General features: G+C 44.6%; 1 protein-coding gene across 1 annotated transcript in view; it reads left to right on the top strand.

The window, feature by feature from the left end:
* Positions 1 to 1832: 1832 nt before the first annotated feature.
* PIK3C2G (phosphatidylinositol-4-phosphate 3-kinase catalytic subunit type 2 gamma) overlaps positions 1833 to 22149 on the top strand; it is a 170973-nt gene continuing 150656 nt past the window's right edge. The window contains exons 1-5 of the mRNA XM_030215213.1: positions 1833 to 1940; positions 9476 to 10292; positions 12546 to 12628; positions 15792 to 15949; positions 16280 to 16391. Of these exons, the coding sequence (XP_030071073.1) occupies positions 9543 to 10292; positions 12546 to 12628; positions 15792 to 15949; positions 16280 to 16391 (1103 nt within the window). The 5' untranslated portion in view covers positions 1833 to 1940; positions 9476 to 9542. The remainder of the gene's footprint in view (positions 1941 to 9475; positions 10293 to 12545; positions 12629 to 15791; positions 15950 to 16279; positions 16392 to 22149) is intronic.

The following is a 22149-nucleotide window of genomic DNA, read 5'->3' as shown; positions in this document are numbered from 1 at the left end:
GGAGGATATTCCAAGCATCCACCAGCCTTTCCATGAAAAAATAATTTCCTGTTGTTGCTTTTAAGCTTTCCTCCTTGCAACCCTCATTTCATGTGCTCTAGTTCCTCTTAATTTGCAACTCACAGAGCCCCTTTCCCCTGAACAAGCACACCAAGACGCTCACTCGTAATTCTTTTGTTCTTATAGGAAGATGTGATTGATTTCTCGGCATATTTGTTTTCTGTGCAACTAAGAGAGGAGAAGAGATGGGTTTGTGATAGAGACATTATCTGGTGCTACTCAAATAAGTTGTTGGGTTCTTTGGGCGGGGGGGGGGGGGGGGAAGAATTCTCTTCAAGGGTCTCCTTCTTACTGATCCGTTAAAGTATTTGGATATGACCCTAAACATATGAAGGGGAGGGGGAAAGCTTCCAGAAATAAGTCCAATCCACACATGATCAATTTATAGTAACCTGGTGTGGTCAACCTTCTGGAACGATCATTAATCAGGGCGTATATTAGCAAAAGAACCACTTGAGGTAGTTACAGATTCTTCTCCCGATGTAGAGTAGTATATACAACAGCTTCACTGTCCTTCTCTCCTTCCAAATGACTTGAGCCCCTCTCTGGGCTCTACTGGCAGGTTCTCGGGACTCCAGGTCTGTTTATCTTTATATTTATTAATACTCAGACCATAGCAGCTTACAATAACTTTTTTAAAACAGGGAAAGCAAGAAAGGGTATATATAGTCTCACCATCTACCCTCCCAGACCCTCTTATGGGGTTGAGCTGTTGTGTGGAAAATTGCTAGATGTGAGCTTGTGGTGATTCCAGAACACAACTCCCCCAGAACTCCCAGCATGTCCAGGCTTTAGTGACACCTGGATTACAGGCATTTCATGGAAGCCATAGCAGAATTCAGGAAACTTGGGATAAACACAGCAGAGCCCTAGTGGTGAAGAAGTGAGGGAAAAGTCGGAGATTACCAGGGATCTCTGCTAGTGCACCACGAAGAAAACTGAGCAGATTGATGGGCCCAGCGCTCTTTAGAAATTGCCCTTTTCTCCAGAGTGGCCTAGTGATTAGGGTGGTAGACTCTGGTCCTGGGGAACTGAGGAACTGAGTTCGATTCCCACTTCAGGCACAGGCAGCTCCTTGTGACTCTGGGCAAGTCACTTAACCCTCCATTGCCCCATGTAAGCTGCATTGAGCCTGCCATGAGTGGGAAAGCGCGGGGTACAAATGTAACAAAAATAAAATAAAAATTTCTGGGGCAATTGCTCGCAAGTGGTAAACTTGTGTAAATTCAATCCCGTTGTGTGATCAGTAGGTGCCCTTATTTCTCAGTCCAGTGCGACTGGTGTGTGTGGGGGGGGGGGGGGGGGGGTGAACTGGGACTGTCCTACTGAGTATATTAGGACATGAGTTAGAAAACCAGAATTGGATCATATTAATTTCACTATGACCTGGAGTTCAGTTAGTAACCTCACAGCCTGGTTTCTTTTTGAACCAGGCACTCTTCACTTCCCCTTTCTTGGCACCTTCCTGAACCGCAGCCAAGAAAAACAGGGAAAAAATACACTTGAGTGTTAACAGAAGAATCAGCAGTACAAAAGAAAATCAGCCACTGGTTGTATCTTTAACATATGTAAATACACATTGAATGCAGACTTTCTAGATAAAGTATAATTGCCACCAATGAGAAATAAAAGGAACCACTTTCCCTTTCCTGGCCGGTGGTTTCTATGGTGCGTCCTTTCAATATTTCTGCCTCTAGTAACGTCACTTTCTATTTACATCTGATAAAGATTTTCCAGCAGGTCTGGGTGTGCAAGGCTGGGAGACACTCAGGCAGCAGCAAACAGCTGCTCAGACAGACCTGTTGGATTTACTTTACAAACCTCAGTAGTGTCATCCAAAATGGATTATGTGCAAGGGGAGAAAGAAGATGAAATGCAAGGTAAGAACACAAAACGTGGAAGGGGTGGGAGAGAGAGAGAGAGAGAGAGAGAGAGAGAGAGAGAGAGAGAGAGAGAGAGAGAGAGAGCAGTTACAGGCAAGTGAAAAGTTGTCTCTGTGTCTCATGCCAGAGAAATGCAGACCATTAAGCAAGGCGTTCCCTGGGAGCTGCACTGTAACTTCAATTAAAATGGAGGCTTTCGTGTAGTTACAGTATGTAAAAAAAAAAAAAAAAATGAGTTCACCAGGTAAGACACAGGTCTTTTCTTATCCCTACTGAGACCTAAAGTTTCCTGAACTCCCCCACCCCAATCTCCCAGATATGTTTCTTTAGCTAGAGAACCTCACAGAAATGCCTGCAGTTGTGAATCTGCTGAAGCATGGAGAGGGTGTAATGTTACCCTTTGGAAGGCTTTTACCAGCTCTACGCCCACCATGTATCTAAAGAAAAGACAAGCAGTGGACACAAACACACATACATGTACACACACAAACTCACATAAACATACATGAACACACACATACATGTACACACAAACACACATTCATGCACACACACAGGAACACACATACATGTACACACACAAACTCACATAAACATACATGCACACACATATACATATACACACAGACACACATTCATGCACACACATGAACACACATGCATGTACACACAAACTCACATAAACATACATGCACACACATGCATACATGCACACACACACATACATATACACACAAACACATTCATGCACACACACAGGAACACACATACACGTACACACACAAACTCACATAAACATACATGCACACATATAAACTCACATGCACACACATGCAAACATGCACACACATACATGTACACATAAACTCACATGCACACATACATGAACACACATGCATGTACACACACAAACACATAAACATAATGCACACACATGCAGACATGCACACACACATAAACACATGCATTTACATTCACAAACTCACATGCACACAAACATACATGCACAGACACACATACACACACATACATGTACACACACACACACACACACATATGCACATTCACACAGGCAGGCACATGCCTTCTGTATGGTGCACTTTCTGTGCTGTTCATTCACACACATGTGCTCTTTGCCCTCTCCGTGCTGACATTGTCTCTTGCAGTTCTTTTACTTTCACCATGTATGGTTTCTTATTTTTACAACTTCTTTCTTTCAAAATAAATACACCAAGGGGTCCGTCTATTAAGGCCTGCTAAAGTTTTCCACTTGGGATGATGAAACGTGAGGCAATAAGGCAAAGAGTTAACAAAAGACAACCCAGAACATCAGTAGATCTTTAATTCACAATTCATCAACAGACTCGATACGGCCACGTTACAGCAAGCATGTACCAGTGTCAGGAGTCACACATTTCTATAAAAACATACGTACGATTCATTAGGAAATGCTTGACATAAACAATGCATACAGGGATGATACTTCAATACATAAATAAACAAATTAGAAAGACAATAAAGCTTTTTTGGAAACTATAAACAATGTAAAATACTTCATTGCTTAGATAAATAAACTTAAATTTGAAAGACTTTAAGGAAACAACTCTAAGTGTTGTCATACTAGGACAGACTGAAGGTCCACCCAACAGTGACCAGTCCAGGTCACAAGTACCTGGCAAGATCCCAAAACAGTAAACAGATTTTATGCTGTTTATCCTAGAAATAAGCCATCTTTATAATGGCTTATGGACTTTTCGGAACTTATCCAATCCTTTTTTAAACCCCACTAAGCTAACTGCTTTTACCGCTTTCTCTGGCAACAAATTCAAGGGTTTAATTACATGTTGAGCGAAGAAATATTTTTTCTGATTTGTTTTAAATATACTACTTAGTAACTTCACTGCGTGCTCCCTATTCCTACCCATTCCACTCCACTCAGTATTTCATAGACCTCTATCATATCTCTCCTCAGCCATCTCTTCTCCAAGCTGAATAGCCGCTTTAGCCTTTCTTCATAGAGAAGTCATCCCATCCCCTTTATCATTTTTCTCACCCTTCTCTGTACCTTTTCTAATTCCACTATATCTTTTTTGAGATGCAGTAACCAGAATTGCACACAGTACTCTGGACTATACAGCTCCTGATTTCATTCTACCAGGGTTCAAAGATATTTTTTTTTCTACACTGCATTATTTGCCTCGGTCCTCACCTTCGTCTATAGGTCTGCATGATTTTGTGGCGTGTCATCCTGATCAATAATTTACAGTTATCCATTGATCTTACATGTGCAGCACCATTTTAGATAAGTAATAAAAGTGGGAATAAAGCTTTTTTCTGAAAATGCACAAGGCCTAAGCATGCAATTTCCTGTGCATCTTTTGAGAGCTGCATTTCTTATCTAGGCTGAGAAAATGCTCAAAAGAAAACCATTTGGCTTTGGTGGGTATAGATGAAACCAAAGAAATCTGCGGAGAGTTAAGTGTAAGGTACCAGGACCCGGTTGAAGGTCCAGTTTAGAAGACTATAAAGAGAATGTGAAGCAGGGGCGTAGCCAGACAACAGATTTTGGGTGGGCATAGGCAAGAAATGGGTGGGCACCAAGTGTTCTTCCCAACCGCCACCAGAAAAATATCTGAGCTGGCAGGAAAACGCTTCTTTCCACCTTGGCAGTCTGCAGCAGGCATGCGCTGAAAACTGAGCATGCACAGGTGCCGGTATCATGGAGAATAGCGTTTTCATTAGCATCAGGGGGAAATCTTCAGCTGGCGGAGAATGGGATCCCCACCAGCTACCACTAAACATATGCTACTGTTGGGTGGGCCTGAGCACTAAGTGGGTGGGCCCTGGCCCACCTGTGGCTACACCACTAATGTGAAGATGTTTGTGAGTTAGATATAGATGTTTGTGAGTTAGATATTATGGGGCCCTTTTTCTAAGCCGCGTAAGCGTCTACTTAGTGCCCAACATCTGCCAGAATGGAGTTACCATACAGCTATCGTGTGGCCCTTGCGGTAATTTCATTTTTGGCGTGCGTTTGTATGCACGCCCAAAAAATATTTTGTATTTTCTGGCGTGCGTCAGCTACGCGTACCAAGTGGCATTTGGCGTGCATAGGTCATTACCGTCCGGTTACTGCAAGAGACTTTACCGCTAGGTCAATGGCTGGCGGTAAGGTCTCAGACCCAAAATGGATGTGCGGCAATTTTGATTTTGCCGCACGCCTATTTTCGGCAAAAATTTTCAAAAAAGGGCTTTTTTTACAGACGTGCTGAAAAATGGATTGGCGTGCACCCAAAACCCGCACCTACACTACCGCAAGCCATTTTTCAGCTCACCTTAGTAAAAGGACCCCTGTGTTAGCCAAATCTGTATAAGGTAAGAGATTTGTAAATAGGAATCAGAGTAAAAGAGGCTTCGAACAGATAAACCTTTTTCTGATCTGAAGAAGAAGGGTTACCTTCGAAAGCTAATGAGAAAATTAATTTAGTCCAATAAAAAAAGGGATCATCTTATTTTCTTTTCTATGTTTTGATTTATTTTCTATCTATTACCTTTAAAGATAAATTAAAACTTCAGTTACCAAGCCCAAAAAATGTAGAGATTACAGAGAGAAACTGTTACAAAGCTGAAACAGGTGTTTTGTTAGGAAAACAAAATCTAATGTGTTCAGAGTGTGGTGTGAAATCATTCTCCAGTGAAGCGGAATTGCTGTAGACAGTCTGTAAGAAAAAGCGCTACTGCACTGTGTTTGGCTGTCTGATCGCTGGGAATTTAAGATTTTGATTCTACAAGGAGCATCAGATTTACCTAATGAACTGTGAGCTTAGTATGTATATTTTACTGAGAAGGAGAGAGTGAAGTGCAACAGTGAAATCTGCTGCTGAGATACTAAGACTGGGGACACAGTACTTTCATTTTCTCTTATTAAAATGATATCACTTTCATATTAGGTATTCTGAGCAAACCGTACGCCAGAATGTAGAAGATTAATTGGTGAAACGGAGACAGGTTCCTTTTTTTAAAAAAATTCTTTCATCATGGAGACTCACTATCTTTCTACCCTCATCTCCCCTTACGTTCCCGCCCGTAACCTCCGTTCACAGGATAAATCCCTCCTCTCAGTACCCTTCTCCACCACCGCCAACTCCAAGCTCCGCTCATTCTGCCTCGCCTCACCCTATGCTTGGAACAACCTTCCTGAGCCCTTACGCCAAGCCCCCTCCCTGCCCGTCTTCAAGTCTTTGCTTAAAGCCCACCTCTTCAATGCTGCGTTCGGCACCTAACCCTTACCGTTCAGTGAATCCAGACTGCCCCAATTTGACTGCCCCTATCGGACCGACCATTCACTTGTCTATTAGATTGTAAGCTCTTTGAGCAGGGACTGTCTCTCTTTGTTAAATTGTACAGCGCTGCGTAACCCTAGTAGCGCTCTAGAAATGTTAAGTAGTAGTAGTAGAGGAATGATGTGATTAAGATGGGTTGAAATGTGAAAGACCAGCCTAAAGGAGACTGGGAGAAAACTTGCGAGGGTCCCGAAGTGTAGTAATAATGAGTTCATGTGTCACATGCACAATGTACACAAAGAGAGGGGGGGCTCTTTTACTATGCCGCGTGGGTACGTACTGTAGCTATAGGACATGAACCCAAACGACAGGACTACTATGGTAGCCTGCAGGGCCACCGAGAGACTAGGCCGGGCCCAGGGCAAGGCTGCCCCGTCTCCGCCCCCCTGCTGCTGCCGCTCCCCGTCACTCCCCTTGCTGCTGCCGCCCCCGTCACTCCCCCTGCCGCTGCTGCTCCCCGTCACTCCCCTTGCTGCTGCCGCCCCCGTCACTCCCCCTGCCGCTGCCGCCCCCCGTCGCTCCCCCCGCCACTGCAGTCCCTGGTCTCACCTGCCTACCTCCATGGCTCCGGGCCCCCTACATTCAAAGCGGCAGTAGCAGATCGCCTCTCTTCTGGCCTTCCTTCCCTGTGTCCCGCCCTCGTCTGATGTAACTTCCGTTTTTTCCGTGAGGGCGGGATACAGTGAGGGAAGGCCCGAAGGGAGGCGATCTGTGACTGCCGCTTCGAATGCAGGGGGCCCGGGGCTGAGGAGGCAGGCAGGTGAGACCGGGACTGCAGCGCCGGCGGCCTGACCCTGGGCCCGGGGAATTTTGCCCCCCCCCCCCCCCCTCTTGGCGGCCCTGGTAGCAAGACAGTTATGAGTAAAGCTAGGCCTCACACTACAGGTCCAGATGGCAGGTCACTGAGAAGCTAGTTAATAAGGGTTAACACAGAATCTCATGTCCTTTTCTGCTTATGAAAAAGCAAAATGAGCTGACATGGAGAAAAAATAGAAATATGCTTTGCAGGAGAATATGGTTTATTATTCTCATATATCCGTAGCCTTCTGAATCTTTTTGTCTCCTCACTTAGTGGGTGATAAGTACATTATTGCCTGGAGTGGTGGATACTCTAGCCGATGGGTAATTAGTAGTTTATTACTTGGGGAGGGCAAAAAGATATTACAGTACACGTGTCCTACGCTCATAAGTTTTGATCTACCGCCTGGCTACCACGTGGCCTGGGCGGTAATTTCATTTTTTACACAGGTCCACTAGGTGCACCGGAACATTTCCGGCGTGCGTCACTAACCGGGCAGTAATGGGCATTGTACGCGTGTAGACCATTATCGCCTGGTTAACGCATGAGACCTTACCACCAGGTCAATGGGTGGCGCCAATTTTTATTTTGCTGCACGTCCATTTTTATCCCCCTCCCCCCCAAAAAGGCCTTTTTTTCAGGCACACTGAAAAACGGACCTGTGCGCGTCCAACACACGTGTCTACACCAGCACAGGCTATTTTTTGGCGCAGCTTAGTAAAAGGACCCCAGCGTTAATTATTTTCATTAGAATTCCAGCAGAAACAAGGCTTTGGTAAATATAGTTGGGGCACATTGAAACCCTCTTGTCTTTTAGGGGAAGGAGAAATCCGTGAAGGAGGCATAACTGTCATTAAAAAGAAGTCGTAACTGATTTGAGTGATATATTTGCGTTAATCTGTAAGACGTGGTTCACTATACGAATGAAAACCTATGAAGCTGCAACATTTAAAGACACATAAAATTGTACTAAGAAAATACTAGGACTAGGGGGGCATGCAATGAAGCTACAAATTTAAAACGAATCAGAGAAAATATTTCTTCACTCAACGTGTAATTAAACTCTGGAATTCGTTGCCAGAGAATGTGGTAAAGGTGGTTAGCTTAGCGGAGTTTAAAAAAAGGTTTGGACAGCATCCTAAAGGAAAAGTACATAGACCGTTATTAAATGGACTTGGGGAAAATCCACTATTTCTGGGATAAGCAGTATAAAATGTTTTGTACATTTTTGGGATCTTGCCGGGTATCTGTGACCTGGATTGGCCACTGTTGGAAACAGGATGCTGGGCTCGATGGACCTTTGGTCTTTCCCAGTATGGCAATACTTACTGTATATACTAAATGGTTTTTGCAGGGTGAAGAAGGTCAGCCTGTAAAACTCCACTGCCACTTTTGAATGTCTTTCAGCAACTGAAAGGAGAGAAAGAAATATTCTTGATTCAACATTGTTCTTTTAGACAGATAACAGCTCTCCGCACATATCTTCCAACCTACTTGGAGTACAAAACCTTGTTTTTGTTTTCTAGCGTTTCTCCTTGACTTCCATGATCATCCTATGCCCTGTTGGCTTACCCCCTCCTTTAATGCACATCGTAAGGAATTGGGATTGCAAAAGGCAAAAAGTGGCCTGTGCTGGTGTAGGCATGCGTTATGCATGTGCACAGGTCCATTTTTCCGTGCGCCTGGAAAGTTTTGTGGCCGAAAACGGACGTGCGGCAAAATTAAAACCACCACCCATTCAGTTAGCGGTAAGGTCTCACGCGCTAACCAGGTGGTAAGCGTCAGCACATGTAAACTGCCAATTACCACCAGGCAAGCCCCATGCGGTAGAGAATCCCAAATATTTTCTACCGTGTATTTTCGATGCGCATCAAAAATGAAATTACCACCCGGGGCACGCAGTTGCTGAGTGCTATTTCCAATTTGATGCACGTTGGATGTGCGTAGGCACCTACACGGCCCCCTTTTACCAAGCTGCAGCAAAAGGGGGCCTGCATTGGTGTCGGTGCATGTTTTACACACACACGCCGAGGCCCCCTTTTACCGCAGCTGGTAAAATGGTCGATCTCACTTTCCTTCAGGAAACGGCTGGGTGGCAAGTAAAGCACTTGCCACGTGGCCATTTCTGGGGGGGAGCCCTTGAGGTGGCGGTAAGGGCTCCTGAACTAACTCGGCAGTAACCGGGCAGCGAGTAGTACTGTCCAATTACCGCCGAGTAATATTAGGTGTTACAATTTGCATAGCGCCAATATGGAAATTCTTTTTTTTATATATAACTAAAAATGAACTTTTTTCAATCGGATATTTTTAACATATTATACCTGAAATGTTACATTCACAGCAAACACTGTAACTTTCACTCTTTAACATTCATTTATTTCTTATTTCAGTGAAGCTACATATCAAGTAGCAATATTGATGACCATGAATAAGAGATTGGATTGAAACATTATAGTAATGGCTTCTTTCTGGAATATACCTTTGCCAGATGATGGTACAAGACAATCTAACTTGGTGCCCTCCAGTCTTTCCACACGTCTTTGGCAAACCCCTTTTGCTGTGGATGAAGTATCTAGTGGAGCAGCTGGAGACATTCTATTTAACTCCAGTGGTTTTACATCTGATGGACATGTTCCATTGGGTTTTGATCAGCTGGCACAGGAAGAGGACAGGTGGATCCCTTTTTATAGCCCATTGTGTCCTTACCAACCTGAACAAGACTCATACCATGAGTTGCACAATTTTAACTGGAATATGAAAGAATATTCAGGCGAGTTAAGACAACCTCAAGACTTTCAAGAACCTCCATGGTCCTGGCAGCAAAATACCGAGGGACCGTCAATTGGTTTTGAGTCGTTTGTGCTACCAGACTGCAGGAATAATAATGTCGCACATCCCCTTTCAATGTACAGCGAAGCAACAGACAACTACGGTGCAAACAGGAGGTACAGTTATCCAACCTCATATACGAACACTACAGATAGAAACTGGAGAAATGAATCAGAAAATCGGACTCTTGACATAGGATTCGAAGGCAGTGCACATCTCTATCAACCAGCCAACGTGGAGACTTGGCAAGATGCAAAGCAAAGGGAGGACTTAGCTTTCCATGGAAATTCTGGAGAATCATATTTAAACATCCTCCGAAGTGTAACGGACGGACCATCCAGGCCAGGTTCATATGCAATGACTAGTACAAGATGCGAGGTATGTTGTACATAGGGATTTCTGAAAGTAGTGAAGAGACATTAGTGGAACCATAGTTAAAGAAAATTAATGCATGGCCAAAGATTTGAGCAGAAGCAGAGTTAATGAAATGCCCACCAAAGCGATATTACATTGTCATAGATTTATAAATATTCAAAAACTAAAGACACTTCTGGATCAGGGGCACAGAAGTCAAGTATAAAAAGAATAATAGATTGAGCAGACCTAAGTACAAATTATGGTAAATGCACTAATAGTGACGTTTACATCAGGACAGTGCACAAAAAAAAAAAGATTATTTTTTGTTTCTTCTTTGCTTTGTTACATATAACTAAAACAAAACCAAAAAACAAATCAAGGGAGTAACATCAGGGTTTTGTTAAAAGCTGCTGTGCCCAGATATTCTGGGTCGTCAGAACTAAGGGGTTATTTTACTAAACAGCAGTAAAAAGTGGCCTGTGGTAGTGAGAGGCGCATTTTTATGCGTGCGCTGGGCTATATTTTTTTTTACCATGGCTGGGAAATGGGCCTGCACTTAAATTAAAACTGAGCCTTTACTTAGTGGAAAGGGCTCATGCGCTATCCGTGTGGTAACCATGCAGCGAGCGCCAACTGCTGATTACCACCGGGAACGCCCCCCACAGTAGAAAATAGAAAATTATTTTCTACTGCGGGATTCGGCACGCACTGTCCCCCCACTCAGGACACACACAGCTGCCGCTGCCACCTCTCACTCACTCGCTCACTCAGGCCTCCACCGCCCCCCTGCCACCTACCTTTCTGCGTCAGTGCATCTGCTCCTTCCCAGCCTCCAAGGGGGGCCCGGTGTCGGGGTCTATCTCTCTCCTTCTACTGTGTACCTGGCACACAGGAACAGGAAAGAGACAGACCCTGGCACTGGGCCCTGGGAATTGCCCCCCCCCCCCCACCCTTCTTGGCAGCCCTACACGGTGTTTACCACAGCTTTATAAAAGGTCCCCTTAGATAAGTGGAGTGGAGGAGTAGCCTAGTGGTTAGTGCAGCAAACTCTGATTCTGGAGAACTGGGTTCAATTCCCACTACAGCTCCTTGTGACTCTGGGCAAGTCACTTAACCCTCCATTGCCCTTGGTACAAAATAAGTACCTGAATATATGTAAACCGCTTTGAATGTAGTTGCAAAAACCTCAGGAAGGCAGTATATCAAGTCCCATTTCCCATCATATACATTCAGTATTACCTGATCTTCATTGGTTACATATTGACCAGAGATTTGAGAGCCTATTCTTCAACATTCAGGATGGATTGGTTGGAGAGGATCTGATAGTGAACTGTATGAAGGAACATAAACCAGGAAGATGTCTATATTCCTCTGTCCAGGAAACCCTGGAAAGGGTGGGATGTATATTGTTAATTGAGACTCAGAAGCGGGCCTTCTCAAGTGTGAGATCAGACCTATGGAACCAGTGACTGGGAGAAGTCTAGGATTGTAAAGATTGTATGGTCTTTTGTAAAAAGTGCAAGGACTGATTAATTTACACCAGCCTTTGGAGAAACTTAAAGGTTTGAAGATAAGGTTTTAGAGGGGTCTCTGAACAGATATGTTCCCTTTGCATGGTTTCTTGACTGATTTTATTATTTGCTTTGTGAATTTTTTTCAGACACAGGAAGGGGAAGTTATTAACATAGGCTACTGTTAAGACGTGTTATTTTACTTGTAACTGTAGCCTACGTTAATAACTTCCCCCCTTATTGACTTAACGATAGAAAAAATATTCAAATAACTAACTAAATAAGTCTTCAAAGCTTTTCCTTAGATAACAAAACTTGCAGATTGATCTCTGTAAAGACTGCAGTGTCTATATGATAAGCAATCTGAACCACTGCTCTTGGGAAGGGGGCAATTGATACTTCATGTATACATTGCTTTTGCATTTACCGAAATGGAGGGGGGGGGGGGGTGACTGTCAATAGTGATATATCCCTCTCGCTTTCTGATGAAAGGGATAATATTTCACTCTCATTTATCTCTACATATTCTCCACTAATTCTGGAAGATAGATGAGTGTTTCCAGGAGATTTGCCTTCAATCAGGTCGGATGTTGTGTTTTGTCTGGCCCTGCTCATCTCCATCTCGTACCGACTGTAGAGAGTGCCGACCCAGCTGATAATACATCTTTGGGGACTTACAGGGGCCCGGTTTCAACTTTTTCAGACTCCCCATAGCTGTCTCGGATCATCTCCAGCCGTTCCATGTGTTGTCTTGTTTTTTCAGACTCCGGATTGGTGCCTTGGCGTGATAGAAATCAAACCAAACAGTGATGAAAGGCCGACTTCCTTTTGTGACAGCGTGAATAAGTATGTACTGCCCTGCATTTCATTTGTGTTTTATTAACATGCATGCAGCAAAATCCTGGTATATGGAGTAGTAGGTATGAACCGTACGGTTTTATCATGTGGAAAAAACCCATGTGATGTTTGTACTGCAGGGTTCACCTCTGGGAAGCTGAAATCATAATGCCAGAGAGATAGTGTAAATATTCTGGGAGCACGCTCTCAGTCAAGTTTAAACATTAATCACCACTTAGCACATCAGATTTCTTTAATATAGCTTTAACAGAATGATGAGAAGGGGTAGAAGGCGCAGTGGTGGTGTGACCAGCTCTCCTAGTCCTTCCTCTCTCATGGATTTGTCACTACCAGGTGAATGGAAGATCAAAGGTCAAGAATAGGCCAAGATGTGGCAAGAAAAGAAAAAGAGGCATTGACTAGAACAGGGAGGTGGTAATCCTCAAATTCTGGGCGTAGCATTACTTTAGGCTGCCACCTATGGAATGAAATGGTGGCAAGTGCTTAGAAATGTTGTCCCTGATAACATTTTATTTATTTATTTATTTTATTGAAAAGATTTATAACTTCTCTGTCTACAATGTTTACAGCCAGTGCATTTTGTCTAGCAAAAAAGGTGCCGGCACTCAAATGCCAGGCAACCCTTCAGAGACTATCCAGCTTATAATCGAACGAGAATAACGCCCAAGTTCCGACCTAAATCGGGAGATGGGCGTTCTTCTCACAAAAACAAATAAAGCGGTATAATCGAAAGCCGAACTTTGGACGCTTTCAACTGCACTCCGTCGCGGATGCGGACAAAGTTGACGGGGGCGTATCGAAGGCGTGTCGAAGGCGGAACTGGGGCGTGGTTATCGGGCGAACAGAGATGGGCGCCCTTCGCCGATAATGGAACAGTTTTGAGCTAGAATTTAGGACACTTTTCCTGGACCCTGTTTTTTGACGAATAAGGCCCCCAAAAGTGCACTAAATGACCAGATGACCCCCAGAGGGAGTCGGGGATGACCTCCCCTGACTCCCCCAGTGGTCACTAACCCCCTCCCACCACAACAAATGATGTTTCACAACTTTTTACTTTCACCCTCAAATGTCATACCCTCCTCCCAAGCAGCAGTATGCAGGTCCCTGGAGCAGTTGTTAGGGGGTGCAGTGGACGTCAGGCAGGTGGACCCAGGCCCATCCCCCCCCCTACCTGTTACAATTGTGCTGCTTAATGCTACTAGTCGTCCAACCCCCCCAAACCCACTGTACCCACATGTAGGTGCCCCCCTTCACCTCTTAGGGCTATAGTAATGATGTAGACTTGTGGGCAGTGGGTTTTGAGGGGGATTTGGGGGGCTCAACACCCAAGGGAAGGGTGCTATGCACCTGGGAGCTCTTTTACCTTTTATTTGGTTTTTGTAAAAGTGCCCCCTAGGGTGCCCGGTTGGTGTCCTGCCATGTGAGGGGGACCAGTGCACTATGAATCCTGGCCCCTCCCACGAACAAATGCCTTGGATTTATTCGTTTTTGAGCTGGGCGATTTCATTTTCCATTATCGCTGAAAAGCAAAAACGCCCAGCTCACACCTTGACGAATAAAACATGGGCGTCTTTTTCTTTTAAAAAATACGATCCGCCCCGCCCCTTCACGGACCCGTTCTCGGAGATAAACGCCCATGGAGATAGGCGTTTCTGTTCCATTATGCCCCTCTATATATACTATTCCCTCACGAATATGTCATAATAACACTCTGTAAGCCACATTGAGCCTGCAAATAGGTGGGATAATGTGGGGTACAAATGTAATAAATAAATAAAATTGAGGGACCCACCCCACAATAGCCAGGCCCCCTGCAACCAGTCGTAGAATCTGTGACGAGGCAGAATTTGTATGTAGGGCCTGAGCTCTTTCATTAAAACTTGAGGACCATGGGTCAATTTTAGCAGACAGTGGAAAAGGCGCCCGGTACTCAGTACCCCCAAGTACCCCCTCAAAAAAAGCCCTGTTTACAGCTTGTACAAAACACAGCTATCAAGCTAATCACCAGCCATAATAAATTTGATCATGTTACCCCAGTACTAAAAGCAGTGTATTATTTCCCATTGACCCATCATATAAACTAAAAATGTCTGCGTCTAGTGTACAAAATTTCTGCCTCCGGAGAACCAGCCTACTTATCTCATCTTCTGACTCGTCATAGGAGCCAGCTCTGGGGGTGCTTGAGAGAACTCCTTGTATGTGTCCAGGGAGGGGTTATTTCCATTGGGCTTGGCACCCCCAATAATTCTGGAAAGTTGGCTCCTGTGCCGCTCATACACTTAGATTCTCCCACCAGAACCAACTTATAGTCTCTGCTTTCTGTGAAATCGGATATGACAGTATAAAATGTTTTGTACATTTCTGGGATCTTGCCGGGTATTTGTGACCTGGATTGGCCACTGTTGGAAACAGGATGCTGGGCTCGATGGACCTTTGGTCTTTCCTAGTATGGCAACACTTATGTACTTATGCTACTATTTGAGATTCTGAACGGAATGTTGCTACTCTTTGGGGTTCTACATGGAATGTTGCTACTATTTGAGATTCTGAACGGAATGTTGCTACTCTTTGGGGTTCTACATGGAATGTTGCTACTATTTGAGAATCTGAATGGAATGTTGCTGCTCTTTGGGGTTCTACATGGAATGTTGCTATTGTTTAGGTTTCTGCCAGGTATTTGTGACCTGGATTGGCCACTGTTGGAAACAGGATGCTGGGCTCGATGGACCTTTGGTCTTTCCTAGTATGGCAATACTTATGTACTTATGACACTACGCAACAGTCCATCTTTCCAGTTGAAAGTCCTGAGCTCATTCATCTCCAATTCTCATCGTCCCTACAAAAATTCAAGACTGACTTAAAAATCTTCTTCTTTGCAGATGCCTATGGCTAGGGCTGTTAATATTATGTCCTGAGGGCACAGTTGCCAACCCGGACGTCACAACCCCTCTCCTCTTGTGCTTTCCGCCTAACTTTCCTATCAAATATTGTACTTCATTCCCTTCCTCCCTCACAGTCTGTTGTTCAGTTCTCTAAACCTTTTCCAAATTACCTCTATATTGTAAGCCGTTCAGATATCGCTTGATGGGCGAGATATAAGCTTTTGATAAACTTGGAAAGCATTTCGTCTCCTTCTCTATGCTCTCTGTAGGTGGAGGAAAAGATATCCTGCCTCGGACACCAAGTCAAACTCTGGCATGGTCTGGAACGTTGCAACCACATTCCCGAAGCAGCTCCTCAGTAATTCAGTCTTCAAGGGTCACGTTCTGACTCATGCAACATCACAGCCAATAAGTTTCACAACAGCTGGTAAGTGAATTCTGCTCTTTCCCCCCTCACATAAGAGAGAAAGCCCATGATAAAATGAGACTCCCAAGTTTTGTAAAGTACCGTGAACGTGGCTCGTTCCTGCTCCTTCTGGTTACCCAAGGCTCTTAGTAATAACTTGTGTAAGGTGGGTCCCTTGCTTATGCTCAGAGACTGTACGAAGGGACTAATCACATAACTTATTTCTTGCTATCGGACCACAGCCGGGACCAGTAAAGACTGGGAGGCCGTAGGCAAGTACTCCACAATCAGTCAATAACTTAGACCACTCTGGTATTGTTATTGTTAACCCTTCTTGTTGTCTCGTTACAGCTACCTGTCTTGTTCAAGATTTTATTATGGATATCCTACGTCGTACCAATGAGTATCCGCCCCAGGAGGAGCATTTCCTCAGCATCTGTGGTAGCGATGAGTTTTTACAAAAGTATGTACTCTGATATCATTGACTCACATGCCAGGGCCTGCATAGCTAAGTGGGTGAATTTAGGACAGCAGGTCACCTGCGTAGCTATGTGGGTCCCGGCCGGTACTGAATATTGTTGGCACCCGCATAACTGCTGACACCTCCCCAATGCCGTCCCTTCCCCCCCCCCCCCCCCCCCCCTTGACTTGCCTGGTTTAGTGCCGCTGAATATCGGCGGTTGGATATCATTTTTCTATTGGGATATTGGGATGGTGTTCTTTTTTTTTTCACTGAATATCAGCTGGGACCTTCATAACTAGTTTTATAATTTTGAAATCCTCTCAATCCCCTTCCCAGCCACCCAAAAAAGCTCCCTTCCTTCCTACTCCATCTCCCAGCCCATGAGACTGAACACACTCCCCACCCCAGGAATGGCTCCCCCTTCCATCATCAACACCCCGGTCCAGTTAAGCCACCCCCCAGGCCTACCTAATAGCCCTGGTGGTCCTAGTGGGGGCAATGAGGGCAGGAGTGAAGCTTCCTTATGGCTGCCTGTGGAAAATGGCTGCCATGACCTGTGTTCTGTCATTACCACCATATGTAATTCCCTCATCCTTTATTTATCCTGTTTGTCTGTCCTGATTAGATGGTAAGCTCTGTTGAGCAGGGACTGTCTCATATGTGTTTAGTGTACAGCACTGCATACGTCTAGTAGGGCAATAAGCATGATAAATAGTAGTAGTAGTCATGTAGACAGAGACGTTGGGGTAACTAAAGTCCATTGGGTGGAATAAGGGAGGACGGTGGCGTTAGGTATGGAAGGAGAAAAGCCAAAAGCCCACCTCTACATGCCAACATCCCCCACTTTTAATTAACGACATTACAAAAAAAGAATATCCTAGAGCCATCTGTGCATAAACATACATAGTAACATAGTAACATAGTAGATGACGGCAGAAAAAGACCTGCACAGTCCATCCAGTCTGCCCAACAAGATAACTCATATGTGCTAATTTTTGTGTATACCCTACTTTGATTTGTACCTGTGCTCTTCAGGGCACAGACCGTATAAGTCTGCCCAGCACTATCCCCGCCTCCCAACCACCAGCCCCACCTCCCAACCACCGGCTCTGGCACATACCTTATAAGTCTGCCCAGCACTATCCCCGCCTCCCACCACCGGCTCTGGCACAGACCATATAAGTCTGCCCAGCACTATCCCCGCCTCCCAACCACCAGCCCCACCTCCCAACCACCGGCTCTGGCACAGACCGTATAAGTCTGCCCAGCACTATCCCTGCCTCCCAACCACCAGCCCCGCCTCCCAACTACCGGCTCTGGCACATACCTTATAAGTCTGCCCCCAGCACTATCCCCGCCTCCCACCACTGGCTCTGGCACAGACCATATAAGTCTGCCCAGCACTATCCCCGCCTCCCAACCACCAGCCCCGGCACAGACCGTATATGTCTGCCCAGCATTATCCCTGCCTCCCAACCACCAGCCCCGCCTCCCAACTACCGGCTCTGGCACATACCTTATAAGTCTGCCCCCAGCACTATCCCCGCCTCCCACCACCGGCTCTGGCACAGACCATATAAGTCTGCCCAGCACTATCCCCGCCTCCCAACCACCAGCCCCGGCACAGACCGTATAAGTCTGCCCAGCACTATCCCCACCTCCCAACCACCAGCCCCGCCTCTCGATCTTGACTAAGCTCCTGAGGATCCATTCCTTCTGCACAGGATTCCTTTATGCTTATCCCACGCATAACCTCCCAGTTATTTTTATCTCACCCAGTAAAACCACCAGTATCATTTATAGCATCATTGAACTGATTCTGCTACGAGTGAGTGAAATCTGGATTCACAAAACTGGACAGAATCTCAATATAAAACCTGCAGTTCTATAACACAGACTCCACATTGTTTCCCCTGACAACTCTTTGCCAAACTGAGCGTATTCAAATGTAAGTTTATTATAAGCAAAGTAGTTAAAAAAAAACTTCTAGACAATCTAAAATACAACAGGAGCTCTGACATTTTAATTTGTGAGAATCTATATAAATACCTCACCCCTCTGGGCACACATATGCATTTAAGAACTAGCCGGCACCTCCAACTCTTATATAACAGGATATAATCTGTGAAATATGATAACTGCATTATAACACCAGCCAGTGTTCATTAACACATTCTGAATAAAAGCGGTGATAAAGCGAATCCGTGTGGAAGCCAGAGGTACCTCTCCCTAAATAACTGCAACCACATATCATGTCTACAGTGTTACCAGACATCGCAGGACTGTGTACATACACAACCAGGGTAAGTGACTGCAAAGAAAGACGTAAATCGGCTCCCAGCCGTCCGCGCACCCCAGTGACCTCCCACCACTTCAATAATAGGTCAAGAGCAATTGTAAAAAAACAAGGAGTCCAGCTCATTATCTGCACTTACATCTTTAGCAGAGTTTCAATCATAGCTTTAAGGAATTATTTCCTCCAATGCTGAATACACTGCCTGAACTGTGAACCATGATTATGGAGCAATTTCTGTAGTGGTTTCTGGTTCAAATATCCTACTGTACGTTTAGACAAAGGTACAGCAGAGGGAGCTGTTGAGTTGGGGAAAAAGGAGCACAAGAATGTAGGGAATGAAAAAAGGATGGTCCCTCGTGTCGCCTATTTGAAGACTGGATGTCATCACTACATTTCATGAAGGACCAGCTGAACTAGACGTGGTTTTAGCTTTTCACGTGTAGGGACTTGTAAGAAAAGCAACCCAATGTTCTGTTTCCTGCCTTCAGTGAGACAGAGCCAGAACTGGTTCAGCTGGTCCCAGCGAGGCTGTAACATCTCCTCTTGCTTCCTTTTATTTATTTATTTAGACTTACTATACCGCCTTTGCTAAAGTATAGTTCAAAGTGTTGTACACGTCAAAAAATGAAACATATAACACACAGGAATAGAGCTACAAGTTTAAATAGGAAAGGAAAGAAGAAAAGAGAGCAGGCTGAATAGCAAAACCAAACGAAAAAAAAAAAGACCATTACACACAGTGAAACACCGAAAAACACTTAATTCAAATTATGGAAAAGGCTTGATGGAAAAAGCCAGGACTTAAGTAGGGATTTGACTATCTTTCCAGAAGATGCTGTACGGATATTTGGGGGGGGGGGGGGGGGCAAAGAGTTCCAAAGGGCTGGTGCAACAAAGTACAATACACGATGTTGTTTACATTCTAGAACAGCTGGTTTTGGGTTAGGGAGGACGAGACGATGGTCATTAAGTGAACGAAGGGAGCGGGAAGGACAGTAGGGGATAGTGAGTGATGAGAGGTACAGGGGGATGCCAATGCGGAGGGCTTGAAAGGTAAGCGTAAGAACCTTGAAAATAATCTGTTGTTCTATGGGTAGCCAATGGTGAAATTTGAAAAGTAGGGGAAATATAGTCTAACCGATGTGCTTTGCAGAGAAACCCTCTGCACTGCTATGAATTTACAGCTTGTCTCACTAACACACTCAATAATTACCGTGGATTCTTTTGGATTCGTATTATATAAATGAAACCTTTATTAGAGGTGCTAAATTCTACAATGATTAAGGTATATACAATGATTAGCTATATAAACAATCATTACATCACTGGTCTCTACATCTAAGCAATGCTAAGAGTTCTTAGACCAGGAAAGGAAATAATAATACACTATACATACAATCATCACTGGTCCTTACATCATCCAGGCTCTTATCATCAGCTGGGGGGCCCTTTACAGCAAAAGCCAGGACCTTTTTAGACCAGGAACAAGTCCTCTGCGCAGTACGTACGTTACTCACAGATGAGCTCCCGATTTCACTGAAAGAAACTCCCATTTTTATTAGGCTCAAAACTCATGTTCAGAGCTAAGGGAAAATTACAGAATGCTTCTCTGTTTAGGTAAACAAGCCATACTGTGGGAACATGGTCACATGCTCTCCAAGTCCAGGTGGCCAAGCTGGGCCTGGAAAACAAGTGCCATCCTCCCCTTCACATACCAAATTAATTAGAGCTGTGTCTTATCTTCTGCATTCCAACTTATTTTCACACAATCAAAGTTAAACAATCATTTTTTTTAAACAGAATTACTTCTAATCAACAATACAGACCCCGAGTGCACTGCTCGGTCAAGACAGAGATGAAAAACAATCTTTAAAATTCACTTCCATTACAGCCTCATAGCACTGTTTTGCATTTTCTTTACTAATGAACAGTTGCAGCCCGAGTAGATAACATTACAGTAGTCAAGTCTGCTAGTAAATAATGCAGGATCGAAGCATACAATGTGCCGTGGTCTAGATAGCGCCATTACTGCAAGGAACAAGGATGTGACCTTCCATCTGAGTGAACAGGTTCTGCTTTCCATTCTGGCAGAGATGCAAAGAGGGAGATTTACCATCGCAAAGAAAACCACCCAGAGAACGAGAGTGGATGACCTGCATTTAAATGCCTCCGTTTAGAAGACCCCTCTCTCTGCTTCAGCTGAAATGGAGTGGTAGCTCAGTGTCCAGATCACGGGGCATGAGTTAATTTCTCATCAGAGCCTGGTCTTGTCTGTCTTGGAGTGGAGGAGTAGCCTAATAGTTAGTGTAGTGAGCTGAAATCCTGGCGTCCTGGGTTCGATTCCCACTGCAGCTCCTTGTGTCCTTGGGCAAGTCACTTAACCCTCCACTTCCCCAGGTACAAAAAAACACCTTCGATTGTGAGTCCGCCTAGTATCAGAGAAAGTACCTACATATAACATGTACGGTGCTGTGTATGTCTAGAAATGAGAAGCAATAGTATTACTAAATCGGTCGCCAACCTTGTGAGCCATACAACGCTGACCAATCTGTGCTCATCATATGCTTCACTGTCCTGGAACAACATGCCCATGAAGGAGTGCAAAATGTCCCACCAGGGCAAAAATTCAGAGGGTGAAGGAAAGTAAATTCTTAATTACAAAGTCAGTGGTAGTACATGATTTCTCAGTCTACCAAGGCTCTAAGGGGCAGGTTTTCAGGCATTGTGTTAAATCCAATAAAAGAAGCATAAGCACCCAGAAAAGCTATCCAGATCCCAGTTCATTTCTGGTTTTCCCTCCACTTTTTTGCAATTCCTAAGATCATCAAATTTTCAAAACATAAGCATTTAGAAGTCTTCTGATTTCAGCGCTGTCCAAAACTGTACATTTGTAGCCTGAACTATCTATTTGGGTGGACTCTGGTCTCTCCGACACCTGACAGAATATGCAGGACCGAGGCTTGCTTTTCTCTGAAATAAACACACGGTGAAATCAGGTTCTGCAAGGGCAGCATCTGATCATAGATTTGCTTGGCAGTTATGATGGACGTGGGATTCTGTTCTGTCTAACTCACGTATGTAACACCCCGCTAGAATATGCCAATGAATTCTCAGCAGGGTGATAAGAAGGGATTATATTACATGTCTGCTCATGTATTCCTTATGAGAAACTGTGTCTATGAGAGATTACTGAGGTGATCAAGCAGAAAAATTGATCTGACAACAGATGGAAACTGAAACTTTGATAGGGATTTTAGTCACGGTGAAGGGGAGGGAGATGAAAACAGCTCTGACCTTCATATAAAATCATGAAAAATGTTAAGTTCTCTGTTGTTCTTTTAATAAGGCTCGTAGGCGCCTAACTGCGTCCAACCAGCACCGTAGCCAGACCTTACGTTGGGAGGGGGCCAGAGCCCAAGGTTGGGGCACATTTTGAGTGCCGCCCCACCGCCACAGCTCACC

The sequence above is a fragment of the Microcaecilia unicolor genome, chromosome 9 (genome assembly GCF_901765095.1).
Source record: "Microcaecilia unicolor chromosome 9, aMicUni1.1, whole genome shotgun sequence".
Taxonomy (NCBI): Eukaryota; Metazoa; Chordata; class Amphibia; order Gymnophiona; family Siphonopidae; genus Microcaecilia; species Microcaecilia unicolor.
This window is presented reverse-complemented; position numbering and strand designations above follow the sequence as displayed.